Source organism: Vidua chalybeata, chromosome 3 (genome assembly GCF_026979565.1).
Source record: "Vidua chalybeata isolate OUT-0048 chromosome 3, bVidCha1 merged haplotype, whole genome shotgun sequence".
Lineage (NCBI taxonomy): Eukaryota > Metazoa > Chordata > Aves > Passeriformes > Viduidae > Vidua > Vidua chalybeata.
Genome location: NC_071532.1, coordinates 63353853 through 63372392, shown reverse-complemented (window position 1 = coordinate 63372392; position 18540 = coordinate 63353853). Strand labels below are relative to the sequence as shown.

Here is an 18540-nt window from a genome sequence, read left to right as displayed (position 1 = left end):
AGAATAGTTTGAGTTGAAAGGGACCTGAAATATCACATAGCCCCAACTCCATTGCCACATGTATTTTTGGCAGACCTCATAAGAAAAGAACACATAAATATGCCTTTTCATAAGACAATTAAACTGGAGAAAAAGCTGATGGCATTCTGCTTCATACAAAACATTCTATTTACTGATGGGATTTTGTGCTTATTTTGGCTGGGGTAGAATTAATTTTCTTCACAGTGGCTGGTATGGGGCTATGCTTTTGGATATACCAAACACAGAGCTGTTAAACTAGAGATGTTCTAGAGATCTGTGTAAGCAGAGCTTCCTTTTCTGCTTTCATACTGCTACCCTGGCAAGGGGGTTGGTGGTGCGTGGGAAGCTGGGAGGAGACACCGCTGGGACAGGTGACCCAAACTGACCAAAGGGTTATTTTACACCATACGATACGCTCTGTATACTAAGTGGGGGGAAGAAAGAGGAAGGGGAGGAAGATTCTGAGTGATGTTGACATGATGACAGTTGACATGGTGGTGTTCAGTCAAAGGCTGGACTCAATGACATCTGAGGTCTTTTCAAATCTAATTGATTCTGTGATTGCGTTTGTCTCCCTAAATAACCATTACAGGTGATGGGGTCCTGCTCTCCTGCAGATGGGCTGAACACCTGCCTGCCACCTGGATGCAGTGAAATAATTCCTTCTTTTGCTCTGTGTGCATGGCTTTTGCTTTTCTATTATACAATCATAGAATAAGCAGAGTTAGAAGGGACCCATCAGGATCATCAAGTTCAACTCCTGGCCCTATGCAGAGCACCCCAAAAGTCACACCACGTGCCTGAGAGTGTTGTCCAAACACTTCTTGAACTCATAAAGGCTTGTTGCTGTAACCATTCCCCTGTACCAGTACCCAACCACCCTCTGGATGAATAGCATTTTCCTGATGTCTAATCTTAACCTCCCCTGACTCAGCATCAAACCATTTCCTCAAGTCCTGTCAGTGACCACAAGAGCGAAAAGATCAGTGCCTGCCCCTCTGCTTCCACTCGTAAGGATGTTGAAGACAACAGTGAGGTCTCCCCTCAGTCTCCTCTTCTCTAGGCTGAACAGACCAAGTGACCTCAACCACTCTGCATAAGGCTCCCCCTTCAGACCTTAACTATCCTCGCTGCCATCTTTTGGACACTCTCTAATAACTTAATGTCTTTTTTATGTTGTGGTGCCCAAAACTGCCCCCAGCACTCAAGGTGAGGCCACTGCAGCGCAGAGCAGAGCGAGATAATCCCCTCCTTGCCCAGTTGACAATGCTGTGCCTGATGCCCCCCAGGACACAGCTTGCCCTCCTCCTGGCTGCCAGGGCACTTGGCAACTACCAGATTACTTGGTTCCCAGAGTACTTGATGCTTCTATGAAATATTTTCTGGCCATCTGGAAGGAAAAAAAAAAAAGATGGTACCTGACACAAAGCAAATGCACATGTATTCACTCCAGCTGTGTACAATCCCTATGCAGTTCAACCATTACCATTATTTATTTTTCATGTTTCTGAGTACTTTGCTTGTTAAATAAAGTTTTTTCCATTTCTCTCAAAGATTTTTTCTCCTTAACTGGTGGGGGGAGGGGCCACTTGAATCTGCTTTCTAGAGGGACCCCTTTGGAGAGTTCCTCCCTAAATTTGCCCTAAACCACGACAAGTGTCAACAATTGTTTGAGCCAGTCTATGGATATTTGCTGTTACTTGTACTTCTTTATAGCATCTCTATGTCAAAACACTCTTCTCAAAGGATCATATTCTTTTAAGATTATTAGAATATTTTCAACAGAATGATGATTTTGCATTTATTTTAAGCTCATCTAAAGACCTTAATGATTTCTAATTAGTAGATTGTATCCCTGTCATTGGAATTTATTATATGATACATAGCATTTCAAAACAATCTTATTATAGTAACTTAATGATTAACATTAATAATGACTTCAAATTAATTAACCTGAAATTTCTTTGTTTTCCTCAAATAAATAAGTCCTCGGTATCTTCCCAAATAACACGCAGTGATGCTTAGAACAGCTTACTTGTGAAAATTTAATGTGAAGAAGGATTTAACTCTTACAGTATTATCAGTATGATTTCTAGTTCTTTCTCTGCCCTTTTTTGTTATTTCTGAAACAGTTGAGTATTGAAGAAAATCCTAGAACTGCAAAGACACACTCCTCGATACAAGTTAAATAGTTATTTTACTTCTTCAAGGATTGTAGTAATTCAGTTTGGCAGACAAGGATCAGAGACTACAAGCTGAGACTTAATCAGTCAGTGTACCAGAGTCCCATGCAACCAGCACACTGTGGTGCAGTCATGTATTTAATATATCCCGTACAAACTGAAACTGGTATCATACTGTGGAAGCTTACTGCGGCTTATTTTCTTCCAGGTAAACCACTTGCTTCCCTTAACTTGTCATTAAATGTTGACTATCCCTTCTGCCAGGAGGTCATTACAGTACAAAAAAAACCTTGGGGTTTTTTTGGAATGACAATTTCTTCTAAAAACTCATGATATCAAAAAAATGTCAGCTTGCTTTCACAATTTAGTAGGCAACTATTACTTGCCCAACAGTATTACCCTGTAGCTGAAACTTAAGCAACAACACAGTTCTGGGCTATACATATTATGTGTTACTGAGGGCAGGCTGTCACACTACCACTAGAGGTATTCTAAACACACTAACATCAAGAAATAGAAGTCCTGCTTTTATTTCTTCTCTTTTCTGGTTTGTCACTAAATGAGTTCACTGGTTATCCTAAATTAATGACTTGAATTTTATTTTTTTCCTGGAAAAATACTAGACCTCCTGAATGACGTGAAGGCTAGAAGGTGAGGGAACAGGGGAAGGAGAAAAAAAATAGAAAGAAGAGAAAATATGAGGAAGAGAATGACTAAGACCTTCCTCTACTGATGCTAGCAAGCTTTTAAATATGGTCCTGATTGAAAAGAAGCTAATGTCAATTTAATTAATCTGCTGCACTTCTGCTCTCTTCTTCATATATGTTTATATTTTGCCATCCCATCCCTTACTTGTACTTACTTTGTGCTAGCATTGGTTGATCCATGTAATCCCATGGAAAAAAAAAAAAACCAAACCCCCACATTTACTAGTTTATGAAGCTATGAAACTGCACTATAAATAAGCTACACTTCCACACATGTATGAAATCTGAACCACTACCTCATAATAGCAAGTTTAAATTGGTCTCCCTTTTCTAAAAGATGCTGCTTTATAATTCTTCAAATAATTCTTCAGCTAGCTTGTTTAGATCTTCTAAAGTAAGTAAGACCCAGAAAAATTTATCAATGTTTTATAAAACATAAGAAATACAACAAGCCCCTTCTCATCTGACTGTGCTTTGTGGCAGAAGTGTTTTTCTGTGATTAATAACTAAGATCTGTAAATCCATGCATATCTTACTCAAAATCTAAATTTGAGAGATGAATAACCTGACTATAATTTATTTGACTAGTACAGAAAACCAAATCCATTTAGAGATATATAATTTAGGAAACCTCATGTGCATTTCTCGTAGACCTTACTACTCTTTCATCTTTTTTTAATTACGTGAACTTAAAAGCAAAAGGCAACAGACTTATACATGAATACCACAATAATTATAAAAAGGAGTACAAGTCAAAGAAGTGTAGGTTATTAAGGCATTTATGTGACATTATAAGGGATAACAGGAAAGATAATACGGCTGATTCTTTCACAGAGAAAATTTTTAAAAAACTTAAAGACATTGTAATACCAAGTATTACAAAAAAAGAATGAAATCAGATTAAAAAAACAAAACCAAACAAAATAAACAAGTAAACAAACAAACAAGAAACCCCCAATAAAACCAAACCTGAAACATGGCAGCAAGTTCCCATTCAAGTTAGAAGTTTAAACAAAGAACTCAGAGAACAGTGGCTGAGATAAATTATCAAAATACTTTTGATAAGAAATAACCACAGATTTTTTTGTACCAATTCTGGAATGTATGAGTTCAGAAGAAAATAAGATTAATGAATAGTGGGGTACCCAAGTTTAAAGAAATGTTAAGCAGTGAATGCATCATTGCAGGACATTTACGGACAATATTCTTCAGCCGAAGTCATTATCATAGTGCTTAAAAATACAGTTCAGATATTCCCCATTTTCTATTCATGGTCCTGATTTCTTTTTTTGCAAGCACTACAATAGAAATTTATGAACTTCATTATTTTAATTTTTGATCTATTTATTCTAATGCTTTCTTTCAAAATAACTTACACATCCTGAAAGCTTCAGTCTGGCAAGTTCAGTGGTTTGTTATTTTTTTTAACCTAGTACTGAAATAGAACACTTTCAGTGGTTTATTTCCCTTTTATTTTCAAACAACAAACATGAAATATTTTGACTCCACTACCAAATGTTCTGTTCATTTTGAAATTATATAATCTTTTACTTCAGTTACCTTTAACATCAAAAATGCCATTCCAAATCAAAATATTTATTTGACTTCAATTCTTCATCAAACTCATTTGTAAACCTTTGAAACTTCATTTCAGCAAATTTACTGTTAGCCAAAGTTTTACCCAAGTTTTCTTAGTTGGCTGTCATCCACAAACGTGACAACTGTAATATCTATTTTATTAGCCCACTGGGTAATGATGAGCAACAGAATTATTCTGAACAAGAGAACCAAGGGAGCCTTTGAACATGTTCTGAGAATAATAATAACAATACAATATGTTTTTCCAACCCAAGAGTAACACTACTGCCTCCTTGAAGACACCCACTTTACCATTACCTGATTCTTGTCTTATGAAACTTACCTTGGGAAGCCTGGAATAGTATTACAAAAGCTAAGATACAGAAAATTCCTTCTTTTCTAACTATATGGCCTTTCTTTTGGTCAGAGCAGGAAATCACCTTTCAATTTTTTTTTTCCCCCAGATATATACAAACAGACTATTTTATAGTCCACAGTTAATGTAGAATTTCTATCACTTCTGTAAATCTGTCTCTGATAAGGAAATTCACAATTTCTAGTAATTCATCTCAGGGATATAGTAAACATGAACAAATACGATGAATATTTATTTACCAAGCCATTCATCGGATTCTTTTGCATTGTCTATGCAAACTAAAACCTTAGAAAAGTTTCTCTGTGTGAATTAAACTGCTGTGCCTAGGTAGTTCTTCAAAGGATTCTTCAGTCTGTTCACATTCCAAATTGATGTTCAATGTGGAAGCCAACTATCCTAAGCTCTGTCTATTTCACACACCACCAAGCTCAGTAAACACAGGGATGTGAATCACGAGAATAGTCTACTAAGAACTCTGCAGTTTAAGCAAACTGTCTTGCTTCAGTTACTAGAGACATGATATAAATGTACCTTATGAGTCACCCACCAGAGACAAGCCAGAAGGTTAATCTTGAACTGTGCATAAGAATTAGATTACCAAACAGCTTTGTAGACTGACAGTTGCACAAAGCCAGACAAGCAAAACCAAACCAACTTATTTAGCTACAATTGCAGCCAGCACTGAAATAACCGTAAGTACTTAATGAGATTATGATCACTTGGATGTGAGGGTGGGGAGCAGGGTGCAGGGAGGAAGGAAGAAGAAATTTTTTAAATTGACTGAGATACTTGCATGCAATCTACACTGCTTGCACACTTTCTACGTACCTTGTCTGAATTCAGCTTTCCTAGGAATTTCTGCAAGATAGCACTTTGGCACGGGGAATGATGAAAACATTGGCCAAGGATATAGCCCACTGCCCTAGAAACAGAATCAGAAAGAAATTAATTTAGCAGAAACATTAATAGTTTTTTCTCGATTAACACACAAAAGTACAGCTCCCAGAATTACTGCCTATGCACCAAAATTGTTTGATACTACAATTTCCAATGAGATGTGCTATAACTAAAAAAAAAAAAAAAAAAATAGAACACTCAAAAAGCATTTGAGAATATAATTTTTATGGTGTATATACCACTGACAGTTTTGATTTTACAGTTCCTTTTTTTCAACCACAAAGGAAATTGCAAGTTTTATAAAAAATATTTAAAAAGAAAGCCCCAAAACCTACTAAATTGCATTTCCAACTTTATACATTGATTTAGGTGTCTTTGTTGTGCTGACCGTAATCTGCATTTCATCTTTATGAGACTGACAGCCAGTGAGAAGTAGACATTTAAAGAAGTTGCTTAACAAACACTCCTTTGTTAGAACATTGATGAAAGCTCCAGGTATTAGATACTGCATATGAAAACTCAAGAATGGAAAAAATATCAAATAATACCAAGAAAACTGGAAAGCTAGTAAAGGAAACACAGAAATATAAAATTAAAAAAAACCCAAACAAATTGTATTCGCTTAAAAGTAACATTAAAATGGAGCAAAATAAATACGTCGTCTGAAGGTAGTATGTCCTAGGTATGTGACAATCCCCAGATAGTAGGAGCAATATGTTTGCTCAGTATATAACTTCTTTAAAATATTAACACTTCATAAAGATAAAGGGGCCTGGTGTTAAATATTTTTTCACATGCTGAATTATCCGCAAAAATGTTCAGTTAATGAAGGCAGAAGTTACAGAAATGTTGCATCCCGGACTTTAGGGTTTAGTCGGGGGTTCAGGTCGGGGTTCTATGTGTGTTAGCAAATTCTGTGTACCCCCATGTACCCCCTGGGTTTCCCCCTGTGGTGGCCGATTCCCGAGCTGCCTTACCATGCGGGCCCGGCTCCCATCCCCCCTGTCCCTGCCTGTGGGTCCTTCCTTGCTGTTACCCCTCCAGGGCCAGGGCCACCCCAGACCCCCGGCGCTGCCCCTGCCACCTCCGCATTGGCACCTGCCTTCCACACCACACGCCCCCAGCCCCGGGCCCCGCCGCCGCCCCTGCCCTGCCCCTATTGGTTCCCCCGGGCCACGCCACACCCCGGGACCACCCCAGTGCCATCCCCTATTGCATCCCTATTGGCTTCCCCAGACCATGTGAGACCCCCCCCGCTCCACCCCCCCTTAAAACCCCCACGCAGCCGAGGCCATGCGGCCATATTCCCCAATACAGGGATTGGGAGCACACCAATAAAATGCTCTCAGCTCCTGCCACAGGGAATTTGGTCCTTCCTTCACCCCCTTTATTGAGGTCCCTCGTGCATGGCGGTAGAAGCAGCCGATCCACCTTCCCAGAGCGCGTGGTGCCCGGCAGCAGCGGCGGGACTGGGACCGGAGGAGCCGCGGTGCCCTGCCAGGCACGGTGGCTGCTCCGGAGCCGGGAGAAACAGCAGAACGCTGCACAGAAAGAACCTGGTAAACTTTCAGTTCTAACCTTATCTAATTCTCTCAAAGGCAAAGTCCTTTCCTGTGGTCCTCCGATCAGATTAATCCTTACAAGAACATGGTTTCTCTCCACTGACAGACCATCAATTATAAAAACTCTGTGGGGAAAAAACCCAAACAAAACACAACAAACCTCCAAAAATTAGAAGTTTTGATTTACTGACTGTTTGATTCAGAAAACTTAAAGAAGCAAGAATATTTTGAGAAACATACCAGAGTTAAAACACAGCCTGGAATACATATAGGCATAAATAAACAGAAACATGATGCATTTTGAGATATCTCCGAGCATTGCTCTTTGTGCTACCCTACCTACTACTGATTAGAAAAAAATGAGCAATTACTGGACCAAAAAGAGTAGAAAATCTCAAAAATTTTCTTATGTCACATAAAAAATATATAATTAGGGCAGTGACAGTTAATGGACCATAAAAATTTGCTCCTTATTTGGCCTGCCAGTATATTTCTGCTGTCACAAATAAGCAGAGTTATTCATTACTTGAAACAGAGACACCTTGCTGTCTTGAAGTCACTGTGCAGCCCAAGTACAAAATTTCTGAAAGCAGTAACATCCAGTTTTTATTCACCAAGTTTCTTAATAAATGTCTTGCCTTTGTAGGGAAATAGCAGCTTTCATCTTCAAATAGGAAATAACTATCATTTTCACCCAAACTGTTTGACTTACATTCTGTAATGGTCCCATATAAAAAACAGTAAGAGGAAAATACTTAAAACTCAGCATGCTGTGAGAAAGGAAAAATGTCAGTAACTAAATGAATGTCTGCTTCTGTCCCAAAAATACCTTTTTCCTTTTGAAAGGATGCACTGTAATTTTATTTAGAAGACAGCAGTGGAAGGTCACAGAAGCTGGAGAGTTGACTAAGTTACAAATAAACTGCTGGAAAGTTGACAAAGCTACAAACCAAACAATAACAACAACAACAACACTCCCCCATTAAAAACCATAAAGTATTGATGATGCCTGAACATTAAAACAATACCCTGATTTTATATTAAATACATAACATTAATATATATATATAAAATTAAAAGGCATACTTATATTCACAAGTCTTAAACACTTTTCATTTTAGAAACAACTTAAGAGTTGTTTTGATGACTAAAAAAATAATTGCTTTTTTATTTCTTATACTTTTGGGGTGATTATGGGAGAAAGAGAAGGCTATTTTATCTTGCTTTTGTATCTTGCCAATTGTATCTTTTCATAATTTAAAACTGCTGACAAACTGCATGTAAGGAAACTTATGGACATTAGAAACCAGCTTAAGTGACAGCATTTGTACATTTAAAGCTACTAAGACATTCACAAATTTGTTCTCAGAAGAAGAGTTTGATAGATAAAATAACATTTATATCACTCACTTCTTACCCTGGTCCTTCTGAAGTTTCTGTGACATTTTCCTCCTGAGCAGTTAGTAAAACTTGTGACACTTTATACTGAGTCTCCAAGAGTAAAAGGGTATTGAGCTCACAGCACAGCACATTTAACAGCCTGCAGAAGGACACATTGAAATGGTAGCACATCAGTCAGGACTCCAGTAATACACAGAAAGACAAGGATGAACATTTTTATGAGATCTTGCAATGGAAAGGGAGAGGATGAAAAAACAACAAAAAAACACACTTGAAGTGTCTGAAAAAACTCATACACAACTAGGTCAGGAACACTCGTTTATATCCTTTTTAAGCACTCAAGTGGCACAACCTTAAGCAAACAGGGAATGGTTCCCAACAGTTTTTTTGTGTGTGTATGCACTGAACAACCAGAGAAAATACACACTGGTCAGCTCAGTCTGCTTTTGAGTTTACATCACAGTGTAACAAAAATGATACAGGCTTAGTAAGACATTCCATGTGAAAGGTAAGGAAATTATACAATAATAGGCTAATAAAGCAAGTCAGAATTAGGTTGTCTGAAAGGGAAGGAAGGCAGGGAGTTATAAAATATCTTTCATTTAGAAAAGAGGCTTTTAAGCCCTTCTGTATAATCACATTTAACTCAGTTCAAAAGCAATAAAATATTTAACATGTAACATAACCAACCAATCTGCTGGGTTAGGTTTTTTCAGAGAAACAAAAACGATAAATGAAATTAATAACAAGAAATGCACAAGACAGTACATTATATACAATTTTCTTTCATAACTTTGGGGCAAATTAACAGGGTAAGTACTCCAATATATTTTCATATAAATCTGAAATAAAGCAATCCAAATCATATTACTTTTTCTTTTAACTAATCAATTCACTCTAAGACGACAATAGAATAATTTCATTGAGGGACTCCAGTTCAAGGAAAACAATGTAACTAAACATTCTTGTTACTGGTTTTATTTCCTGTTTTAACACAGTCATAAAATGCAACATAAATTAAGGCTGATCAGCATTATATTTTGCATTCACATAAGATTTTATATGAACTAGAAAATATACTGTTTTAAATTCATAGTCTGTTAGTCAAAGCTTATTTTCTTCCGTGTAATTCCTAATATGTTTCTACTGACAATAGCAAAAATCCATAACCCATTCTCTCAATTTAATACCTGCAAATTCATACAGTTGTGGCCAAGGATTAAACAGCCAAGATGAGAATATGTCTCAGTTTTTTCCTGTTGTTTTTTAAACAATTTGATCTTTTCAGTTTTAGTACTCTTCAACATTATTTCTTTTACATTAATTATTTTGTGACATCAATTTGTTCTCAGTACTTTTCTAAATCACAGAAGAAGAAATGACAGTTCAACTATATTTTTTATTATTACTTAGAAGAAAAAAACCAGAAAAGAGCACTGAAACCATTATGAAGATGTATATTTTTTTTCTGTGAAGTACAATAAATGGCAAAGACCTGTTTCCAGCAGCTTAAAACCACTTGGGAGAAGACTAGTAGCTGAGAATGCTGTAAAACATCATCTCCTCTGGTATGCAAGACAGAGTGGGAAAAAAAAAACCAAAAAAAAACAAGACCAACCAACCAGGAGCAAATAAAATTAGGTAGATAAAACAGTAGTAGAAAAAATGATGAAATATACAAGATCTAGTGTGAGCAGCTGCTGCTTGGGCATTCAAATGAAATTTTCACCTATATAGAAACATACATTTTAAAATGCTATTATTGAAGAACAGGTTATTTGGTTAATTGTAATATTCCATTAATTACCATCCAAAGTCATAAATGTGCAGACTAATATTTCCCATTAAAAAAAAAAAAAGAAAAACACATTTTATAGTAAGTATATTTGTAACCATGCTTGAATACAGCTATGGAGTGTTTCTTCTTTTTTTGTTTGTTTTTGGAACATAAGAATTGGAATCAGACTCCCCATTTCAATACCTCATCTATAAGAAGTACATGCTTATGAGAATGTATAAAACATTACAGATATAACACAATAAGATTAAAGCATATATTTTTGAGATATGTTTTTAAATTTTCTTTAGAAAGCAGAAGACAAATTCCCAACCTGAATACTGCTGAAAATTGGAAGATACACTTTGAAGAAGTTCTTGTACCTGGGAAGAATCCAATGCAACAATACAGGCTGGGGACCAATCAGTCAGAAAGCAGCTTTGCAGACAAGGACCTGGGGGTCCTGATGGTCAATAGTTTGAACATGAGCCAGAAACATGCCCTTGAGGGCCAACACCATCCTGGGCTGCGTAATGAAGAGTGCTGCCAAATGTCACTTGAGGGAGGCGACCCTGCCCTTCTACTGGTTCTGGTAAAGTCATACCTGGAGTGCTGGGTCTAGTTCTGAGCTCCCCAGATGCCATGCATGACATGGATGCACTGGAGCAGGTCCAGCAAAAGGCCAAGAGGATGATTAAGGCCTGGGCCATCTGACATAGGGAAAAGCAGAGAGAGCTATGACTGCTCAGCCTGGAGAAGAGGATCCTCAGGGGAGATCCTGTCAACGTGTATAAATATCGAACAGGATGGTTTGAAAATTGAGTCAAACTCTTCTCAGTGATACCCAGTGAAAGGACGAGATGCAACTGGCATCAATTGAAAGACAGGAAATTACATTTTAATATACTGTCATGGTGGTAAAACAGTGGAACAAACTGCCCAAAGATGCTGCAGGATCACCAGCCTTGACAATATTCTAAGCCAGACTGGACACAGCCCTGAGTAATGCTCTGTAGTTGAACCCACTTTGAGCAGAGCAGTTTTACTACACAATCTTCCATCTCCCTTTCAATTATGATTATATAATTCTGTGATCACTACTAGTAAGATATACCATACACCCAAGAACATACTGCAATGCATATAAAATAAAAGATTATCTGAAAGCAGTCCTTTACAGAAAGGTAATTTCAAAGAAATTCATAAATATCAAAATACATATCATAGTTATGAAAATATGCTAGGAATAAGTAATTTTGTTCTGAATTCTGCATTTCCTGCCTTATCCATTTTTCTTGAAAGGTGCTCCTGGATTCTACCACTTCAACTACACTTTCACAACTAATACTTCACTGCAGAAATCCCTAATCTAAAAGAAAGCATTCTAACTAGTTTTTTGTTCCACAGGCTATCTCCTTGGTTTTGGTATGTGCAATCATAATGACTTATTTAATTATGACACAACAAAAGGTCCTTTGTGAGGTATAAATCAGCTAGTAAATAAACCTTGCTAACTTTTATGCTGTCTCTAAATTTTCTTGGCTGAAAATAATATAATAAACTGCCCATGATTTACTCAGAGTTGCTAAAAACACATATTATGAGGATAGCTTATTAACATCTCAATATTTTTTCTAGGAGTTCCTTTTAAGAACACAGAGTATGTTCATTGTTCTTTTTCCCAATGTCAAACCATGTTTCCCTCAAACAGGACCTTTATTATGGTAAACCCAATTCTATTTTTCTGCAGTTCCCACTACACCACCATACACTATTCTTCCTTACTTTCATAATATATGTTCTTTCCAAAGCCACTCTGATGTTCTGTCCTCACTTCAGGCATATCTGCTAATGCTGAGGTGGTGGTGAAAGATGCAAGATACTATTCTTGAACACAGCAGCTGTAACAGTCTGTGGTGGATCGACACCAGTCAGCAACTAAGCACCCACCCTGCTGCTCACTCCCTTGTTGCTCATGCCTGGCCAGTCTCCAGAGACCTACAAGACCAACCTCCAAGCCCCTCAGTTTTTATTACTGAGAGGGATGCTATATGGTATAAAACCATATAGCATCCTCTGGTCAGTTCAGGTCAGCTGTCCCAGCTGTTTTCATTCCCAACCTCTTGCACATTCCTAGCCTACTTGCTGGGTAATGTTGATAAAAAAGAAAGCCCTGTTGCTGAGCCATTGCTTGCACAATGTCAGTGGAAACATGCTGTGTTATCAATACTCTTTTTGTCCCAAATTCAAAACACAGCACCTATGTAGGGTGCTATTAAAAAACTTAACCCAAATCTATACATAGTCCAGAGAAACAAGATAAAATCTTATGCTATAAGCAGCACAAAATTTCCATCATATAGAAAAAAAGAAAGCAGCTCATCCAAAGTAAACTCTACTACAATCTCAGTAATAGATGTGTGCATGCAGCATAAAATGGCCAACTAAACACAAAATGCTTACATCTCTGCTATAGACAGTGACATGATGCTGAAATAGAGGACTAAACTGGTCTTTAGTAAAAGGTTTTCTTTTGGCTTGTAGTTACTGCCTTCTACAGATATAGGCATGGCTGAATCAGGCCAGTGCAAAAGAAATAGCATGATATTTGTAGAGAGCTCAGCTGTGGGACAGTGTAAGATGCTTTTTTTTTCATCTCTCAGGAATAAATATTAAAAACTGAAGAACAATAACACAAGACCTGGAACCTCTTTGCTGTAGCAGGACCTCCTTTTCACTAAATGACTATGTACAACAAAAATGAAATCCAAAGCCAAACTTGCCTTAAACAATTCCAGTGTCATCATCATGGGTGACAGTCTCAAAACATTTAACATCAGAACTTACCATAACAATTTGATTTATTCTTTATTATGCTTTGAGTAAGAGCCTAAGCTTCAATGAGAATGTGGATCCAAATACTGAATGGCAATTATTATCAAGTGCCAGACCAGTAGACAGAGGCAATGGTTAATAAAAATATCCTAAAGAAGTCAAAAGCTACTCAGTGTTGGAACACAAAGGGCATTTGGAAGCTTCAGCCAAGCAAAGCTTTGCACACTGCCTTTGCAAACTGAACAGAACGCATCAGCAATGAGCAGATATAGGCTGCCTCTGCACTTGGTCTAGCTAAAGCATTGAGGCTTCTAATTGTTCCACTGAGGGCAATGCATGGTTTTGAAAAAAAATACGAGTTTCTGGATACAGGAGTTACACTTTTGGTGCCTGGGGCCCTGGAAGCTACTACCTCAGGGCAGTCATGTTTCTCCCAGAAAGAAAACTCAGGGACTAATACATTCCTTACAATGTTTTCCACAGGAAAAGATTTTCAAAAGAGCACGTACACCATTTCAGCTACCCAACATAGCTACAAATGACATGAAATGTGACTGCTAATGATAAAAAGTTTTCCCAGCTAAACAAAAGTGCTTTTCATGAGCATCACTTGCCAGTCTAGAGGACTCAGACGTGAAGAGTTTTAATTTCCCTCAGTTAAGTAAAGAAAAAAAAGTCAACAAACAAGTGACATCTGATCACAGAATCTACTGTTCTTATTTTATTAATAATTATTTGTTTTAAATAAATAAACCTAACAAACTTCTATTAAAGAATATGTTAGCAAAAAATTGAATTAACTGTGTAATTACATGATCACAGATAATGCGGAAGCATTCTCACATAATCCTGTTGCAAATCCCCATCACTAGTAGTCACTGTTAATCCAGACCCTGTCCCCTTTTACCTTTGGATTCTGCTACTCATAATGCTTTTTGAGAAAGGGAGACTAAATATAAACAGCATTGTGTTGCAATCATTCAAATCACACATTCGCTTAATTAACAATACACATAATGCAAGTACATGGAATTAAGGAATGACCTATTTCATATGCTGAGGCTAGCTCACTATTAAAATGCAATTATATAAGGGGGTTGTTTACAATGCAGTTGACAAAAGTAATGGAGAAGAATGCAGGGGTGTTTATTATTTCTATTTCCTAAACTCACCAAGTTATCTTTTGCCTATCACATTTTTTTTTATTTAATTCATTCACCTAGACTTCACTGGAGTGCTCTAGATGAAATTTTGACAGATATGTACTGCTTTAAGGCAAATTTCAAGATGCTGATTGATTTTGATGTCAGTATAATATAAGCCATTTAAATTTTCTTTCCTAAATCTTTCTATGCTAGTTTTTTAGGGCAACAGAAATAGATACAATGTATTTTTATCATTCTCTGCACTCATGTGATAAGCAAGAAAACATAAACAAAAAACATATTCACCATAGTATTTTATATAACAAAGAAAATGTGACCTAACAATGTCAAAATCTTTATTACACAAACCTGAAAATAACAAGCCAATATTATTTTTCTATTTGCAGCAGACAGTAGCTTTACAATCCTAAGGCTGATTCAGATGAGCATATGACTTAGACTAATATTTACAATTTTCCGTAATTCCACAGAAACGGAAATGCATTTATTCACACAGAGCATTGTAATAAATACTGGGTTTTCAGCCTTGCCTTACAGAAGCCTAAAATAAATCTATTTTCCATTACAGTTCAAATTACACTTCTACAGAATGGGTTATCTTCAAATATCTCCAATGATAGGCAAACACATTGAATCTTTAAAATTAAACAGTCACAATTTGCATATCTGAAGGAAAAGGGTTTACTGTCAGAATTTTCCAGGTATTTCCCTGCAGAAGGTGAAACTCTTTAACAGAGTGCTCTCCTTGTCACTTGATGCTCATTAGCAGGAAGCACCTCAGTGAACAAGTGTGGAGCTAACAAAGGTCCTTCTGATTCATTATGTATATACAAAAGATCTTTTGACTTCACAATATTTAGGATTTTTATTTACTTATGCTCAAAATAAGCCACTGGGGAAAAAATAAGATAGCCAAAGAAAGAAAAGGTCTAGTTTTCCTCTTTAAAGTATTCAAATGCCCATTACTGCCATTTTATCATATATGCACAAAAAAAGAGATTCCAGGAACAGTGTGTTACAAAAGCACTCTATTAAGTAAAGGGAATTTTTGCAAAGCTACCAACTCTTATCCCCTCCCACTGCCCACAGTCTACGTACAATAATGTTGTTTCTCCTTCTGTTTTTCACTCAAGCCAACTCTAATTGAGTGTCTTCTAATTTATTTTGGGGTATTGATACTGTTTAGAGACAGGAACCTAATTATCAAAGCTAGAAATTTTTCCTCTGCCACACTTTAATCCAGCTAACAAAACAGTGTCAGTAGCATTCATAGAAAACCTATTTTCTGAATAGAGAGAACAGCAATATATAAATGCCTGAATAATGCTTCAGGCAAAGACTTTGAATATATATATATAACGCATATATTTTCTTGGCAGGCTGTAAAAACTCAAAACCCATGAATGCATTTACTGTACTGAAATACTAGACAAATTGTGTTGATAATATATAATATCATTAATCTGAAAGATTCCTTTATTAATATAAGTTAGAGAGAGTTAGAGAGCTCTTCAAAGAGCTTGGCTTTAACAGGGAGGTAGTGAAGACTTCTAGTGTCACATTTTAAGAAAACTGTTATTTCTCAAATGCAATATCTTTTAAAATCAGACTGATGGGTATACTTGTATCAGAGAAATAAAGCTGATCATTTAACTAAGAAAATACTCTCTATTATGTTAAAAAATAGCTTTAATTACTGCTCTGAATTTATTATTAAATAAATAATAATAATGATAATAACACCTTTTTTTTTTCTCCAGTTAGCGTAAAAGGACCTTCAAGTAAACAAATCTCATCACAGAAACACGTAATAGATTCAATTAATGGAATACCAGATCACTGTCTGAAACCACTGAAGAACCATCCTAGGCCAAGATACTTCCAAGAACTCAAAAACAAAGAAAAACGCAAAAACCAAACCAAAAACAAAAGCCCAAAGAAACAAACAAAAAAACCCTAACAAAACCAAACAATAACAACAAGAAGAAAACCAAAGGAACCACAGATTTGAAATTAGCTAGAGCTTGAGGTGGAACTGAGTATTTCACCCTTGACCACACAAACCCTAATCTATATGAATGCACCATAGGGAGTACTCTTTAAAGACTAAGAGATATTGGCTATGCACACCATATCTAGCTTCTCTATGTTTTCCCTTTGCTTTCTAATGCAAAGGGAAGCCTTTACAGTGGCTAAGCTTGAAAAGTGATGTTGACAGCAGAGCCTCTACCAGACTGTCCTTCAAAATTGTAATTCAGAATTCATATTTATTCAAAATTAAGAAAACTATCCACTAGAAAATGCAATAATAACACTACAAACATAAATATATACACCTGTGCATTTTTAATTAAACAGACTATGAAAATACCTATGTATTTTATGCTTTATATATATGCAATTATACAGCTAATAACCAAAGTAATTTAAGACACTGAAGCTCAGTATACACATGAAGGAAACTGTGGTTCTAAATTGCAGAAGTTGTTTAACAATCAAGCAAACATGTAACTGTTTTGAACAAGAAAATCAGAACCTCACAGTATAACCTGTAAGTTAAACAGATCTGAAGTTCAGCACTCAACTCCGGGTGGGCCACATATATAGTGTATGGCTGTGTAGATCTGTGAACAATTAAAAGAATGTGGCTTTGGCTGTACTACTGGTATTAAGTACAGCAGAAATGTTTCCAGACAATTGCTTCACAAAATCGTACTGTTTTTCAATGCTGCAATTATCACCTAGATATTTAATTTCTACATAACAGCAAAGAAAAATTAGATACTTTGCTATAATTTCCACATTTTCAGATCTGTTAAGCATTTAATATTATTTGGTCTAACTCCACTGAACTTAGAATTCTTGATGGAATTCGGTCAAGGAGCAAATCAACTACACAAAGGCAAGATTCATTTTACAGAACATGGATGTCTGCAGTCAGTAGCATTCACAGGAAAGATCATGGAACTTTGAAATTAACTGTATACCTCTGATGTTCAGGTAACATAGGCCATGGTTACTTGCAAGTCTTAATACTCTAAATAAGTCTTAATACTGTAAATCCTGAGTTAGAAGGGACCCATCAGGATCTAGTCCAACTCCTGACCCTGCACCCCAAGGACACCCCAAGAATCACACCACGTGCTTGAGAGTGCTGTCCAAATGCTTTTTTGAACTCTCTCAGGCTTGGTGCTTTTATCACTTCCCTGGGGAGCCTGTTTCAGTGCCCAACCACCCTTTATTTTAAACTGTAGAACATCTAATTTTCTCTTGATCCTAATTCATCAATGGAAGTTCTATCAAGTTTTCTAGGTAGTCAGTCTAATTCTAAATGAAGAACAATATTTTATGTTTCAAATTTCATCTTAAGACTTCTCATTCCTATACAAACTAGTGATTTTCTCCAAACCAGCATTTATAACTTCTGATTTATATGTCAAAATCATATATCTCCCAACTCCAATCTCTGCCATTGTTCATCTCCTCTATGCTCATCCTTATCAACAAATTGTACAGCATCTTATGGTTATTCATATATAGTATGAAATAATTTTACTGTGATATTAAAGTACAAATATGGCTGCTGCAAAAAGCTAATGTTTCAGAACTTAATCAGTTGGGTTATATCTTGCCCAAGCAAGGTAATCGAAGTTTTTCATATTATGAAGTACAATCCAATAGATATTTATTTCAACTGTCTAAAATAAGTTCCTAACGAAATTGTGAATTCAAGGATTTATATAGTCATCCTTGGAAAACAGAATAAAAATGCAGAAACTAATTTCTATGTTAAAATTATAATGCACTGAATATTACAATACATGAGTATAACAGTGTGAGCATCTTTTAACTGTACCTTTAGTTTCTAGAAATATTAGGAACCAAATGCTACACTCCTTAAACTAATTTTTTATTAAATATGTGATAATTAAACAAATACTTAAAAAACAATTTTAAGTACAGGGAGACTACATAAACCAAAATGACATAAACATAGAAAAATTAATTTTAGTATTTTGGTGTACAGTGGATGTACA

At 36.3% G+C, this 18540-nt stretch overlaps 1 protein-coding gene across 15 annotated transcripts in view; it reads right to left on the bottom strand.

Annotated features, from left to right (window-relative positions):
* Window positions 1-18540, bottom strand: part of TBC1D32 (TBC1 domain family member 32) — a 71900-nt gene that overhangs the window by 23313 nt on the left and 30047 nt on the right. For all 15 annotated transcript variants that reach the window (XR_008430157.1, XR_008430156.1, XR_008430158.1 and 12 more), the window contains exons 24-26: window positions 8742-8864; window positions 7341-7449; window positions 5694-5787 (exon numbers count right to left, since the gene is read on the bottom strand). Coding sequence is in view for 11 of the 15 variants with exons in the window: in XM_053939015.1 (XP_053794990.1) it covers window positions 5694-5787; window positions 7341-7449; window positions 8742-8864 (326 nt within the window). In the remaining 4 variants the exon portion in view is untranslated. The remainder of the gene's footprint in view (window positions 1-5693; window positions 5788-7340; window positions 7450-8741; window positions 8865-18540) is intronic.